The 16,286-nt window shown below is 33.7% G+C and overlaps 1 protein-coding gene, 1 long non-coding RNA gene and 1 pseudogene across 2 annotated transcripts; all 3 read left to right on the top strand.

Moving 5' to 3' along the window:
- The first annotated feature begins 5,322 nt into the window (after positions 1–5,322).
- Positions 5,323–7,008, top strand: LOC114190832 (uncharacterized). The gene is made up of 2 exons (XR_003605864.2): positions 5,323–5,732; positions 6,128–7,008. It is a non-coding gene; the product is annotated as an uncharacterized LOC114190832 (long non-coding RNA).
- A 4,869-nt stretch (positions 7,009–11,877) lies between these two features.
- On the top strand, positions 11,878–13,735 carry LOC146884702 (uncharacterized; the record flags this gene model as incomplete). The annotated part of the gene is made up of 4 exons (XM_085675982.1): positions 11,878–13,052; positions 13,123–13,431; positions 13,522–13,606; positions 13,682–13,735. Coding segments are annotated over exons 1-4 (1,146 nt in total), but the record flags the coding sequence as incomplete, so codon positions are not given.
- Positions 13,736–13,741: 6 nt separating this feature from the next.
- On the top strand, positions 13,742–15,120 carry LOC146884701 (uncharacterized; annotated as a pseudogene).
- Positions 15,121–16,286: the final 1,166 nt, after the last annotated feature.

Below are 16,286 nucleotides of genomic sequence, written 5' to 3'. Positions count from 1 at the left end.
GCACCGCCTAGCGGCAACCTATGCTTTAATAAATTGTTGAGAAACTTTATGAGTATAGTAGAGAAACTTTGTTGAGATGACTCTAATAAACTTCTCTCTTTTTGTGAATCAACTTAGGCTAGAGTTCTTCTTATTGGTTTCCTCTACCCTCCTTCCTTGAGTATTGGCCCAACCTCATTTGAGAGCTCTTCCAAACACCATTGCCCCACCACTTCTCCTCTCATCTTCTAGCTTCTGCACCTTCATCCTTCTCCATGGAAGTGCCATCAATTCTGCATGGCTTCCTTTCTTTTGAAGATGGACTCATCACCTTAACTATGGAGCTTGTTGAGGCTTTCCTTGAGTTATGGATCGGAATAGAGGATAAACACATAGCGATCTCGGGTTGTGGCCTGATGATATTGGAAAACCGATGTGAGTATGCGTGTTGTGACATGTATGAAGGGGCTTCACTTGATTAGGCAAATCACAAGTTGTGGCCAGTGAGGTTATGAATCTTATGTTGAGAATACGAATTGTGGTTCGTATTGGGAACTCTACCTGGTGTTACGGATGATGGTTTGTAAAAGTAGTCTCGCACATGTATCTACGAGTTATGGCTTGTAGTGGTGGAACCACGAGTTATGGCTTGTGGCAGCAAGGATTATCTTAAGGTCATCATCTAGGGATGTAGAACGTGAATGAACATGGTGGCGGTCATGTTTTCTGGAATCGAAAGATAGAGGTTCTTCGACGAGGGGGTGTGTGTGAACTTTACTTTGGTTATGTAATTGTTTATTTTTTAAGCTCACCCTATCTGCTTGTGTTTGACGATTATCGTGTAACTCGTTACACGGAAGCAAATGATGTTTCAAGTGGAGCTAGTGACGCTTAGTGCCGAAGAAGGGCAGGATAGGAAAAGCTTTATGGATCATTTTTAATGTTCTGTAAATAGTAATTGTACTCAATTTTTGGAGATGTAAACATTGAGTTTAACTTATGTTTTTTAATCATGGCACGTTAATGAAGTTTGCAATTTTTCCCCGTTTTGGAAAATAGTTTTTATTCAATACGATATTAATACTATAATTATTTTTAGTGGCAGACCTTGCTATTGACTAAGGGGGCCATGACCCCCCAATTTTTTTTACATTTATCTATATTATTTAATATATGATTTTAAATACATTTTTTTAATTTAATATTTTAATATATTTAATATATTTAATATTCTAATAATTTTTATACATTTATATATATATATATATATATATATATATATAAAAGGAAAAGTCTTTTTATTCACATTTATTTTTTAATTTTATTTTTTAAATGTTTTTTAAATAAAAATAATTATTTTATTAATATTATCTTTTAAATGGTTATTTGTTTAATTTAACCATTTTTATATTTGTTTATTTTTTAAAATTTAATCATTATAAATGAAAATTAATTAAAGTAAAAATATAAAATTTATTTATATTTAATTTTATAATTATAATAATTACAATAATTGTAATTTTATTATTTTTTATTATCATAAAAAAAATTAAATACAATGTTTTGACTAGTTTATATAAAAATTTTGGGATTATCCTTTTGGTTTTTATCTTTGTTCAAAAATATCAAGTTGGTCCTCTAGCTTTTTTTTGTCTCAATTTGGTCCGATTATTGAAAAAATGACGCAATTTTGTCCTTTATTCGTCAAATTTCTTGAATCGAACCAAGGATTTTTCATCAAAATTGAAGTTGTTGATAAAGATGGTTTGCTTTGTTGGTGTAATTGACATAATCTTAGTTTCAACTTTGATTAAAAATCATTACTGTGCTTCAAGAAATTTAACGAAAAAGATCAAATTGCATTAATTTTTAAAAAATGGGACCAAATTGAGACTAAAAAACATTAAAGGGCCAACTTGATATTTTTGGATGAAAAAATTGACTAAAGAATAATTCAACCAAAATTTTGGCACCCAAAATATTGTTTGAAGATTCGCCACTGATTATTTCTATTTTTTTTAATTAATAATATCCGGCCAGCATGTTACATTTAGTATTAACATTATTTTAGCCTACTCCTACAATGTGTGTGTGTGTGTTATGAATTAGAGATGACTGAATTTCCAATCACTGTATATTTTTTTCTTGTACAGTGATTATATATATATATATATATATATATATATATATATATATATATATATATATTTATATATATTTAAAGGGTTAAATATGTTTAGTCATAAACTTGGATGCGAAATTGGGATTAGTTCATGTCACAAACTTATATATTTTGGTCCTCAAATATTAAAGTTGAATAGATATAGTCCATTTAACCTAATGACATTAATTCTTTTTTTGGAGTTTGTTAAACAGTGCTTTCATGGTGATATTTGAGCTAGAACATATTAAAACATTATTCAAAAATCATCATAAAACATGTTTGATAGGTCAAAAATATTTATCGCAGTTGGGTTAAAATTACTATACTCATTTATTTTTAATATTGAAAGATCAAACTATATCAAAGTTTTAGACAGACAAATTTTAATTTTGCGTCGATTGAGACCTATTTTTAAAAAGATAAAAATTAATAAATTGTGAAATTATATATTGAAGTTGTTATTAATTTTAATGGATATCTAGTAGGAGACCCATGCATACGCACAAATCATGTTTTTTTTTTTTAATTTTGTTATTTTGAAAACAGATTTTAATATTATTATCTATAAATCAATTATTTATAATTAAATGATTTTGAAGACTTTAATTGTAATTTAAGTATATGTAATGATGACATTGATTTAATAAATATATAATTAATATAATTACAAAGAATTAATTATTATTATATATTATGTTTTTTTAAGTATATTTGAATGATGAATTTGAGACGAGGCAGATTAACTAACGGATTAAAATTCATTTTACAATCTCTAGATGTAACTCTTCACCAATTATTTTTTTTATTTGTCATTACATATTTTTAATTAATATTAGATAAAATTAAATTAAAAATAATAAAAAATTTATATACTATAAAACATATCCATAATATATATTGTTACTTTTTCTACTATAAATTGTGTTAAGGGAAATATATATATATATATATATATATATATATATATATTATGAAAAGAATAATAAATTAAGTTTTCATAATATGGAATATATGAAATTATAATTGAGAAGCATTTTCATATTACCTATAATATAAGATAGATGATTACGCGGCTAAAAGAGCATGAAAATAATTGTGCATGTTTATACAATTAATGCAACATTATTACCATCAAGACCACTTGTTACTAAGATAAACATGATTTCTTGGGTACAATTAATATAATTAAATTGAAAATAAAATTTTTATGAAAATATGAAGAGATGGTGGCAAATGAGGAATTATTATGTCTTATCGAGACGTGTACAGACTGATATTTGTGAAGCATGTTGATATATATGGCCAGGACATTTTGATTTGGTGCAGACGTTTCATTTAGTTTGCTTAAAAGAAAGTTGGATCACTATGGTTGTGGTTGTTCAGAAAGGAAGAAGGAAATGAGTCATCCACACCAGTTATAGCAGGGTTCAACCATCAAATGTCTATTTTGAAGCCTTTTAGCTTTACCAATTTCTACTAGAACTCCATCATGGTCATGGAACCCTCAGAGGTTTGTCCCTTTGCATCTTTCATTTTCTTTAAGTTTTTTTGTGTTTCATGTGTAGACCTAGTTTCTGGACCAAAGTTTTAATTTTTCTATGATCGTCTGCTTCAACCATCTCTTTTATTTTTTGTACAAAGCTTTTATTTTTATGGATCGTTGTGGTTTTCTATATCACAGGACTGTCTAGAGTTTGAAGAAGGTTTTTATGAACAATGGGGAAAATCATGGGGACAAACTTTTTCAGTGATCCGAAAGAAAACGTGATCAATATAGAGTTTGAAGAAACTCTTCTTGCTCAAAGATAGATCCGTGCAATTGAGGACATAATGAGGTTTTATGATCTTAACGATGTGGTGTTCGATACTTTCGCATAAGGGTGTTCAATTTGGACTGGAATGATGTTGAGTATCGTAGTAGAAGAAAGAATGCTCTTGCATGTAACCCTCTGTCCTCAATAAGGTTTTTCCAAGCATTTAGGGTGCAGTTCATCCCAAACACGGTATTCAACTTTAGTCCAGTTTTATTATAATTTGTAGTGTAGATTATAGATATTGTTGCCAATATTGGCTTTTTGTTGATTCTTTTGATAATTTTTGTTAACTTTGCCCGATCACTTCCAAATATTTTATGAGCATAAAGTTTCCTTTAACGATTCGGTCAAATTGTATGATCCTTTGTCACAAGTTTGAAATATATGTGGACATAGATGAGGCTGGGAGGATGGTATTGTTTGGTTTTTGTCGGTACGTTTCATTCTATGGGTTGAGTTCTCCTTGTTTACTACATTTAAATTATGTAGGAAACAATATCTGTCTTCACAAGATCTTCTCGGCCTAAGGAATTGAAATGTATTATAAGAGAGATTTGGCCAATGCTTCCAACACCCAAGTTCAAGTTGGTTTTGCTGATTGTGAGAAAATATTAAGTAGGTATGATGTTCAAGCATCTTCTTTGGTATGGTTTATATTTATAGTTATGTGTTTATAATTTTCATTTATATTTATGTTGTTTTAAAACATTTTGTTTGAATGTAGTATTTGGATGCGAAGTTTGTAAAACAATGCTTGGTGAAGAGGCGAAAAACCTACGTGCTGACAAATGGGCAATCACAATACTGGAACTTCAAAATTTGTTGGACAGGCGGAAGTACATTTGAGTGTTATCTCACATGTGGTTGGAAGAAATTCTGTAAGGAAAATGGGTTGGCTGTTGGTGATCGTATAAGATTTATGGTAGAGAATAACGAAAAGAACGTGATCCATATTTTGAAGATTTAGGATATGGAAGTGTTTGTTAATATTTTGGTGTCTGAAACAAATGTATGGGACCTATGAACAATTTCTTTATCTTTCGTTTTCATGATTTGCACATCTCCAATATTTTGTATGTCAACATTAATATATTTTGGTATGTTGGCATGTATATTTATGAAGACCTGATTATTTAGTATTAAATTGAGTACGTCTACTGATTTTCTCTACTAATTATCTCTACTAATTGTCTCTCGTAATTGTTAAATTATTTTCTTCCAGTAGTTTATATTTTCATTAAGTAGATTATTTCAATAACCAAAAATTTTGAATAAATTAAAAATATATATTACCAAATTTATATTTTCATTAAGTAGATTATTTCAATAACAAATGAACTTCAGTACTCTTAGGCCTTTCCCCATTTGGTGCTTGTCTCCATGCGTTAGCTTGACCTACTATTAGTTAGTGTACTAAAATGAAAAGTTGGTGTCTATAGTGGATAGGAGATAGGGTGGTTAAGTTGCATGAAGCAACCACCCTTTCCACTTCTCGCACGGCTCAAGAAATACAGGGGATCAGAGACTTTAAGTTGGATTTTTTATTTGCCTCTGCCTGAGGAATTCATAATGAACCACATAGATGGAGGGGAATCAAATTGAAAAACAAATACAGGGGAAACGTTACTACAAAAGAGAGTCCAAATACACATCTTAAAAAGAAAAAAAAAGGAGAGAAAGCAAATATACAGGAGAGAAGGAGAGCAATAGAAATCAGTGACAACAATGAGAAGGAACTGCTTACTGCCAGATGCATTGGAGAGGATCTATAAGAGGTACACTTTTGAACGCTTTAGCATGAACATAACTAATGTTGGCATGAACTGATGTGGTGTTAGTATAGCATTATTTATTTGTTGGATTGTTCATTATAAAGTTGTGTTTTATGGAAACGTGCTTGAGTGATGTTACTTGAATGCTGGAAACATGTTGTCTCCTCTACTCACCATATCCACCATGTTTGTAAATGTGTTATTTAATCCTGCACAAAAATAAATAGACAAAAACCAAGCTCCTCAACCCATCATCTAACCCCAAATTCATCCTCTCCTGCAACTAATAAAACAAAAAAGACCCATTCATGTTTTCATCACATGTGAGATCCCAATTCCTTCACATTTCATCCACTCGTAACCACCATAACCATTTTCTTTTTCTTCTTGATTTCCAGCTTATTCATGAATACCTCCATTATCCATCCCCATCAAAAATCCATCACCCGTTAACCTTTCACCATACTCACTTCCACCAACACGCAATTCACACATAAATAAGCCAAAATCCATCTCGGCTTTCATATTTAATCACATATTCGCACCTTCATCCAACACCAATTTTTTCTTCCCCATTCTTCCATCACCTTCAACCTACAATCAGAAAGCAGAGAGTCGGCGAGTCAAAGCTCGAATAGGCTGAATGATGATGGTCTCCGAATGGCAGGGTCGCGCAGTCGTGAGTGGAATGGTGCTCGCGCAGAAGCTATTCTATGTCACACCTGAGATGAAGGAGCACGAAGAACGAGCACCCTTGGGTTCTCGTCGACATCTCTGACATCGGTTGGCATTGCTGGCAAGCCAATCGCGGGATGGCACGGTGAAACAGAGACAAAGGTGGTGTTTTGGTGGACAATGACGAGAGAGAAAGTCTAGCGGAAGAAGAAGATGGAAGATGAGTCGTCGCCGGAGAGTCGCCGGTAATGGCCTCTGGTCAAGCAGGACGAAGCGACAGCGAGCAGGCCTCTGTTGGAATGGCTTTCGTTTCAGAGAAATGAAAATTAGGGTTTTCTTTTTGTTTGTTAAAGGGAAGATGGGCTGACCAAACTTTCTGCACCTTGCACCCCCATAATTCTTCTTGCACCCCTCTATTTATTTTTTGTGTTGTTTCCATTTCGTTTGTGCACCCCCTGGATGTTATTCCCACTCCCCTTGCTCTGTATTTTTGTTTTGGGTTTTATTGCTTGCAAACACCACTACTCTTACTACTTCCTACACCACCATGTTTACTGACCCCACTCCCTTTGCATATTTTATTGTCACTTTTGGGCTTGTTTTATATTTTACTTGTTGCACTCCCATTTTTATTGTACACACCTGATTTACTTCATGCACCTCCTACGTTATTCATGCACCATTATATTTTTGTATTCCACTCTTATCCTTCTTAATTAAATTTCATATTTTTATTTATTCTTTTTTCTTTTAAAAAAACAAAATATTTGAAAATTATAAAAATTACAAAATAGAAAACAATCTAAAAAGTGAAAAATCTTCTTTTTCACTTTATTGTGTTTGTCCGGTCGCCCGCACCGTGTGACACTTATTTTCAAAAAATACAAAAAATAGTTTCCTTATCTTTTAGTGTCTGTTCGACCGGTCGCGTCGTGTGACATATTTTCAAGTAATTCAAAAATACAAAAAAAAAAATACAAAGTTCTAAAAAAATTAAAAAGTCAACCCTTCTTCAAACAAATATCTTCTTAAGAACTACGTGATCTTTGATTCTCCATTGCGAGATACGTAGGAGCAAGGTCAGTCCTTGTCAGGTTCACTTTCAAAAAATCAAATCATTTTCCAAAATGTTTTCCAAATATCTTTTAAAAAACTACGTAACCCTAATTCTCATTTTTAATGAGAATACGTAGGACCAAGATCAATCATTGTTGGACCCAAAGAATTAAAAAAAAAAAATTTTTGTTTCATTTTAGCATTATTGTATTATTATTTTTGGAAAAAATTAACATTTTGAAAACCACATCAACTTTGCATTTTTAATTAAAGGTATCGTCCTCGAGCAGACGTTGTAGGGTGGTAACACCTTCCTTAGGCGTAACCGACTCCCAGATTCAAAAATATGGTTTTTTGCAGACTTATTTTATCTTTATGGTTTTCCATAGTTTTTCAGAAATAACTATGGTGGCGACTCCAAATCTTTTTTTTAAACCCGTTTCCTTTTTTTTTTGTTCGTCGTCCCGTCGCGATTCCGGTTACGACACATAGCATAGGATAACATGATTGGGAATTATCTTCTAATCATCTTGAATGGCCAAGGTGACTGTGATGGTGACATAGACATATGTGGAATGTAAATTTTATTTCCTTTGTTTTTTCCAGTTATAATCTTTGCACTGATTGCATGCTTTGCAAGTCTAGTCACTATTAATCTACTTCCATTACACAAACCTTCAGATTGATCCAAATTTCTCAAAAGCATAATTGGGGTCCTAACCTTCAGTCTGATACTATGGTTTGGTAATCCTGATGTTCTCAATGAATTTAAAAATTCTGGTGTAATATCGTCATATACATCAACGTCCATGGTGTTAGAAGTATATATGAATGAATGACAAAAAACTTACAAACCAACAAATCTGCAGAATATTGCCCATCAATGATATCCTTTATACTTTTGAACTTCCAAACTGTCAACACCCAATTTCGTCCGGGTGAATAAATTTGTTTTCAAAAAAAAATAAAAAATAATAAAGTTTTTTAGTTAATGGAAAATAAAAAAATGTGAAACAAAATTTTCTTCAAAGATTTTCAAAGTTTAATTTTAGAAAAAAAAAAGAAAAAAAGAGAGATGAAAAAAATAATAAAAAAAGAAAATGGAAGGAAAGGTCCAATTTGTTATTAATTATCATATTTCTTTTCATGAGCCCAACAACTCAAATATTTTATACCCTTTGTTTCTGAAAGAGAAATTAGTGATATGATTGTAATGATTAGAAGCAAAATATCTTCAAATGTTAAGAATCAATATTACTAATTGGGATTGATTTTGTTCTCTGATTTGTTGACGGTTAGAATCAATATTAATGATCTAGATTGATTTTGTGCTCTGATTTGCTGCGATTTGATTCTCATAATGTGTTGCTATCATGACCAACTCCTTCCTTATATTTTTCATTACAATTAAGACTGAGATTGCATTGATATTGCAAGGTGTGAGTATAAATATGCACTCTATCATACAAAAAAAAGGGGGGGGAGACCGAAAAGAAATTCTCTATATACTTCTCTAATTCTTTCTCATCACCACTCCTACACACACCTCTTTTTCTATCTCTCTTTAAAAAAACATATTGAAGGAGGTAGAAAAAAGAGAAGAAAACATTCTCTACACTCTCCCTTCATCTCATTACCACCCACACAGACACCTTTCATATTTATCTCTATTAGAAAAACAAATACAAAATATTAGAAAAGGAAACAAAAAAAAAGGAAAGAGAAAAGGTGTGGAGAGATTGAAAATTTTGTAAGGTACGTCTCTCTCAATTCTTTCATCTTTTGATTTAGTTTTTTTCAGTTTTCATTTTTTTTAATCATAAAAAATATTTTTTTCCCCTTTATTTAGTGTCTGTTCGGCCGCTCGTGTTGCATGACATCCCATTTAGACTTTTGTTTTTTTTTTCTAAAAAATATATACAAATGATCTGAAAAATAAAAAAATAACTTTCTTTGTTTACTCTTTTATATCTATTTGGTTTCTCACGTCGCAATGACATCCACAACTACTTTAAAATAACTTTAAAAAATATTAAAAATTTATAAATGATTAAAAAAATAAAAAATAAAAGATTAGAAAAAAAAAGAATTTATTTCAAATAATTTAAATAAAAAGGTTTTCAAAATTATAAAACAAATTAAATCATTTTTCAAATAATTTTCCAAAGAGTTTTTTCCATAAAGAACTACGTAACCCTGATTCTTCATCATGGAGATACTTAGGAGCGAGGATTAATCCTAGTCGGGCCCAAAAAACCAAAAAAATATTTTTGTTTCTTTTGTAAATTCATTTATTATTATTTTTAGGAAAATAAATATTTTGAAAAATCACATAACTTTTGCACATTTAATTAACGGTACCGTCTTAGGACGAGCATTGTGGGGTGCTAATACCTTTCCCACGCGTAACCGACTCCCGGACCCAAAATATGGTTTTTCGCAGACTTTATTTTATCTTTTTTTTGGTTTTTCCATAGTTTCCACAATAAACTATGATAAAGACTCCAAACTCTGTTGTTTACAAATTTTAATTTTTTGGTTCGCCGTCCCGTCGCGATTTCAGTTGCGACACAAACTTTTGCAAGTATATTGGCAATTGGTAGCGATCGTATAGAGATTGCTCCTATAAATAATAGCTTAAAGGGATGATCACAAATTCTATATTGAGCTCTGTTCTTTAAGATTTTGAAGTTATGCATTATATAACTTTCTCCCTCCTTTAGTTTGTCTTCCCACGTACTAATGTCTTCCTCCTTAATCATAGCAAGAATAACATCACCCTGACCAGCATAATCATGCATATAACATTAAATATATATTTTTTTCTAAAATACAAAATATATAATGCATATAAACAATGGAATGATACATTACCTTTTGATCTGTCAGAACCATCTCCATATTTCGTTTGTGATAACGCTGTCAAGTGATCAAATTAATACTACTTACACTACAAGAATAGCGTGGATTATCGGTAGATAATTACCGATGGATTTTTATCTATCGCAAAATTTCCATTACCGACGGATTTACTGATGGATATCGGTGTTAAATTTACCGACAGATATATCCGTCAGAACTACGTAGTTAATTCATGACAGACAAAGCATCCGTCGATAATTCCGTCGGTAAATCCTTTTGGCCATTACCGACGGATTAAGTTGTCAGTATATCCGTCGGTACGTTGGTCGATTAAATAAGTTCAGCATCTCAGTTTCCCCCAGCCACTTTCCCCAAAATTTTCCCCAACGCGGTTCTTCGACCAGTGTTGTGCTGTGTCCCCTTTGATCCGTCACATCCCGCCGCCGACCATCCTCAGCCGTTAGAGAGGTCAGAACGCCGACCTAATTTGATCTGTTGTTGTTACGACCCGCTGCCGACGCCAACCGCAACCGTTGGAGAGGCCAGAACACCAACGGCGAACCTAATCGAGCCAAAGCCGTCGTGACCCGCTGCGACTCGCAGCCGTTGGAGGGCCCGGAACGACGGTGTCGTCGCTGCCACCTCTGTTCACGCTGTCTCCAGTGAGGATTGAAGAACGCAATTGCCACTGCCATCTTCACGTCGCCGCGACGTTGACGGTGAGGCTGAGGCTGCCTGTGAGTTCAAATTTTTTTCTTCTTTTCGCCATTCCATTGTGCTATTATGAATTGTGGTATTGTTCTTTCTGTCATGAAGGAGGGTTACAGATTTGTGCTCATAGATTTGGTATTGTTGTTGCTGCTTGTTTGTATTTGGTGTTATTATTTATTTTGTAAATTAATTTTGATATTATATCATTCTTTGGCAGATTTGTTGGCGTGAACAAAGCACTGCGTAAGGGTGGTAATTTTGTTGTTGCACCGGCGACGGAGGTAAGTGGGTACATAAATATATTCATGTGTTGTTTGCAAGAGCCTCAAATTGATCATATATGTATATTCATGTGTTGTTGTTTATATGAATGCTATGCACATATATGCCAACAATCTCTCCCATATAATTTGTAATTTGTTGCTGAATTTGTGCTCTATATAGTTTGGCTTAATGCACTTTATATCTGTCTTGTGGACTGTTATTGAGAATATTGTTGTCCTATCTTGTCTTAGTATAATTTGTCATTCCTGTTTTGTGTGTGTGATATGTGAAAGTGTGTTTGTATCTCCAATGGAGTTTATATCTATAACATTTTACTTTGATTTGCTTTGCATCAAAGACCTTCTTCATCCCACCTAGATGAATTCAATTTTTTGTGATGCATTCGTACGTACAGATTCCTAATGCCTAATTGAATGTATGTAGGTGTTTGATAAAAAATGCCTAATTGAATGTAAATTGTATAGACTACTAAAGTCAACAAGAAAGAAAATTTGACTCTAAAACCTGAAAATAGACTACTAAAGAAAACAAGAAAGAAAATTTTAGCTAAAATGGTCTGCATAGTCATGGGACTTGCATTCCAATTAGGACATTGTAGTATTGTTAGTATTTGGATATCTTACTTAATCAGTGAGATATATCCCCACAATGTCATGATTTGAATAAGTTGTGGAGTGGTATTTGGACGTATGATGTTTCAAGGAAGCAAAATTTTCTAATGAGGGCAGCTTTGATGTGGACTATTAATGATTTCCCTGCATATGGGATGTTATCCGGTTGGAGCACACACGGTAGATTAGCTTGTCCGCATTGTATGGAGCACACTAAGTCATTCACATTAACTTATGGTCGGAAAAGTTGTTAGTTTGATTGTCATTGTCGATTCTTACCCATAGAGCATCAGTTTAGGAGAAACAATAAGGCATTTCGGAAAGGGGAAGTTGAAAAGGATGGGCCACCTCCGAAGTTGACCCCATCACAAGTATGGCGTAGAGTCAAAGATTTTCCAAGAGTGTTTGAAAGTGGTGTGACAAGGATGGATGGGTATGGAGAATGGCATAATTGGACTAAAAGAAGCATCTTTTGGGATCTTACATATTGGAAAGATAACTTGCTAAGACATAATCTTGATGTGATGCACATAGAGAAAAAATTTTTTGACAACATCTTCAACACGGTGATGAATGTAAGTGGCAAGACAAAAGATAATGACAAGGCAAGAAGAGATATAGCTTTGTATTGTCGGCGGAGAGACTTGGAGTTGCAATCACATACGAACGGGAAGTTGTTGAAGCCAAAAGCAAATTACACCTTAACAAAAGATGAAGCTAAAATAGTCTGTCGTTGGATCAAAGAGCTTAGAATGCCGGATGGTTATTCTTCTAACTTGGCAAGATGTGTAGATACTGCAAAAGGTAGTATTCATGGTATGAAAAGTCATGATTGTCATGTCTTCATGGAGACATTACTTCCTATTGCGTTTAGCTCATTACCAATGCATGTGTTGAATCCTCTAATAGAAATTAGTCACTTCTTTAAAGATTTGTGCTCAACAGTATTAAAAGGGGATTCAATAAGAAGATTGGAGGAAAATATTCCACTTATTCTTTGTAAATTGGAAAGAATATTCCCTCCAGGATTCTTTGATTCAATGGAGCATCTACCTATTCATCTTCCATATGAAGCATGGCTTGGTGGACCAGTGCAATATAGGTGGATGTATCCGTTTGAAAGGTGATATGATTACTATATTTTCTATATTGTGTTCATGTCCTTCCCTAATGTATTCCTTTTGTTCATATAGATTTATGGGGGAATCAAAACGTTCTGTAAAAAACAAAGCCAGAGTAGAAGGATCAATTTGTGCAGCTTACTTGCATCGTGAGACCACGTACTTTTGTTCTCATTATTTTAAAAACTTCATGTTGTTACCAAGCAATCGTAGGAATGATACACAATGGCAAAGTGAAACATCTGAATCAACATTATCAGTGTTTCAACAAGTTAGTCGTCACGCAGGCAAGGAGGCCATTCATTGGTTAACTGATGTTGAATTCAACTCTGCTCATGTTCATGTGTTGATCAATTGCACTGAAGTTAAATATTATCTTGAGTATGTTCTAATCTAATTTTTTACAACATCACTAGTTTTGTAATGATTTTAAGCAACTTTTATACGTATTGTAATGATTCCTCTTAACAGTTCTTTCCTTGTGGCTGAGCACATACCTCAAGCAAATGCTCCTGCCAACATACATTCAAAGTTTCCTTATTGGTTCAAAAATCAAGTTAGTATGGTCTTGTTAATTAATGAAACCAACTTGGTTAACTTGATTTAACTCTCTATTGTCAAATATTTGTAGGTTTATAACGAGCCATTAAGTCTTAGAAATCAAGAGCTAAGGGATTTGGCAAATTGGACCATGAGATGCGTCAAAGAATGGCACATATACTTTGTTAATGGGTACAAGTTCCACACTAAAGCGTGGTCAAACGGAAAGAAAACAATTAATTATGGTGTGTACGTTAAGGGCCTCATTGAGGGTGGTTATGATGATTTTTATGGGATCATTCTTAAAATATATGAGTTAGAGTACAACACTTGTACTTCTCCAAAGAGAGTTATTGTTTTTTATTGTGAATGATTTGATCCTTCAAGAAGAGGTACAAGAGTAGATCCTAGGTATAATATTGTTGAACTTCAAATAAGTTCAAAATACCAACCATTTGATCCATTCATTCTTGCAAATAATGTTAGACAAGTGTATTATGTGCCATATCCAGCATTTCGTATTGATAAACGTGGGTGATGTGTTGCAATACAAACCAAACCTCAGTGTCGAATTGATTCAAATGAGGTAGAAGAGGATATCGCCTACCAAGTTGATCAAATGTCACATGCCAATGAAATAATTCAAGTAGAAGGTGTGTTTGGGTTGCATGACTTTGATGGTGATCCTGAAGAATTGGCAGGACCTAGACAAGAAGATGAAGACGAATATGATAATGAAGATGGAGAAGAAGAAGAAGAGGAGGAGGAAAAAGAAGATGATGAAGAAGAAGAGGAAGAAGAAGATGATGATGAAGAAGAAGAAGAAGACAATGATGATGATGAAGAAGAAGAAGAAGAAGAAGACAATGATGATGATGATGAAAATTATGATGATGAGGGTGATGATTAAAGAAGTGATTGAAGTCATTTGCATTGAAAATTAGAGTTGTATTATGACTTAATTGAATGACAAGTGTATTAGTTAAATATTTATGATGCTTTTCATTTTCTTGCAAATTTTAGATTATAATTTTATTGATACATGATTAAGCTTTCCACTTCTTTAGCATATTCTCATAATTTAAATTTCACTTAGTTTTCAATGACATTCGGAGGTTCATCTAATCCTGATAAAGGGAAGGAGACAGTCAAACGTGAAGAAAAGAGGCCACCAAAAAAGGCCCGCTATGTTCTGAGGATTCCTGGCATTGTAGGATCCACATCCATTCCACCCCTTGCCACTAGGACCCATAGTGCACCCATACAGTCCCCCTCTCCAGCTGTTGTACCATCACCATCCCCATCCACACCTCTTGTGTTACCCACACCACCCCCTCCTGTGGTACCCACACCACCCCCTCCTGTGGTACCCATACCACCACCCATCTTTCATCTACAAGAACCTTCTCCCTCATTGTCTGGTGCTTTGCACAATATTGTTATACCTTCTCCATCATCAGTCCCTTCTCCTAATATTGTTGGCACCTCAGATACTACTGATGTTGTTGATGTTGACCCTCCTCTTCATGAGCGACCCATGATTGAACCGTTTAATCGAGGGTAATACTTTCTATCAAGTTAAAAATTTATTTCATTACAACTTGTGTTCTTTTGTATGACTTTTGTTTAATGAATATGCAGGTTTCTTCCTTCTAGAGTTGCTTCCCAGGCCATCACACGGTCTATTAAGCAACAATTTATGACAACTTGGCCGTCATGGGGAGCAATACCTCCAGAAGACAAAGAACATTTCTGGCAACATTTTAAGGTAACACATCATTACACTTATTCTCTTCTCATTCCTTCTGTAGGTTAACATTGAACTGTCTTTTCACTATTATTGGTGATTTGCACTTTATTCATTGTCATAGAGGAAGGTGCAGTGGAAACCTGAGCATGAAGCATAAATTCATAAAAATTTTCACAGTAAAGCATCTCATAGACTATCTGAGATGTTTAGAAAGGCTAGAAATGCAAGCCAACGACCTTACTGGCTTGGGGATGATGTTTGGAATAATTTGCTGGCACATTAGAATTCTCCTGCGTACCGCAATAAGTGTGTGACAGCCCAAAGGAACCGAGGTTCTAAAAAGGGTGGAAGCCTACACACTAGGGGTTCCATTACCACCCATGAGCATGCCATTCGTATGGTAAACAAACCTCCATTCTTAAGTTATTGGAATTGTATCATTTTTAGAATTTCTGCATATGTATTTTTTTGGTTACAGGCAAAGGAGCTAGGACGAGCTGCTCATATTGATGAGGTGTTTCAACAAACTCATATGCGCAAAGGAACTGACCAGTTTGTTGATGAAAGATCTCGGAGGACATATGTAAGCAAACACTTCAAATTTATTATAAGAAAACTTTAATTTTTATCTTATTTAACTAACTTCTCATTATTTTATTTAATATAGGAACAATTTGAGAACAAACTTTCACAGGTCAGATCCGAACAAGGCTCATGTGTTGGTGGATCACAAGATATCATTGATGATCCTGCTGTAGATGATACGATTAGGAAAAAGTATTGGGTTGAGGTTGTCGAGGGTAAGAATAAAGGAAGAATATATGGGACAGGACAACTTGCAGGTGGAAGAAGTGGTATGAAGCCCCAATCTACTACATCCACTTCCAGTGCTAAAGAAGTTACCTTCCTCAAACAACGACTACAAGAAACTGATGAAAAACTAAAA

Source organism: Vigna unguiculata, chromosome 7, assembly GCF_037176805.1.
Source record: "Vigna unguiculata cultivar grain cowpea cultivar isolate G323 ecotype 2 chromosome 7, ASM3717680v1, whole genome shotgun sequence".
Classification (NCBI taxonomy): Eukaryota; Viridiplantae; Streptophyta; class Magnoliopsida; order Fabales; family Fabaceae; genus Vigna; species Vigna unguiculata.
The sequence above is the reverse complement of the archived record's forward strand: the minus strand, read 5'-3'. Positions and strand labels throughout refer to the sequence as shown.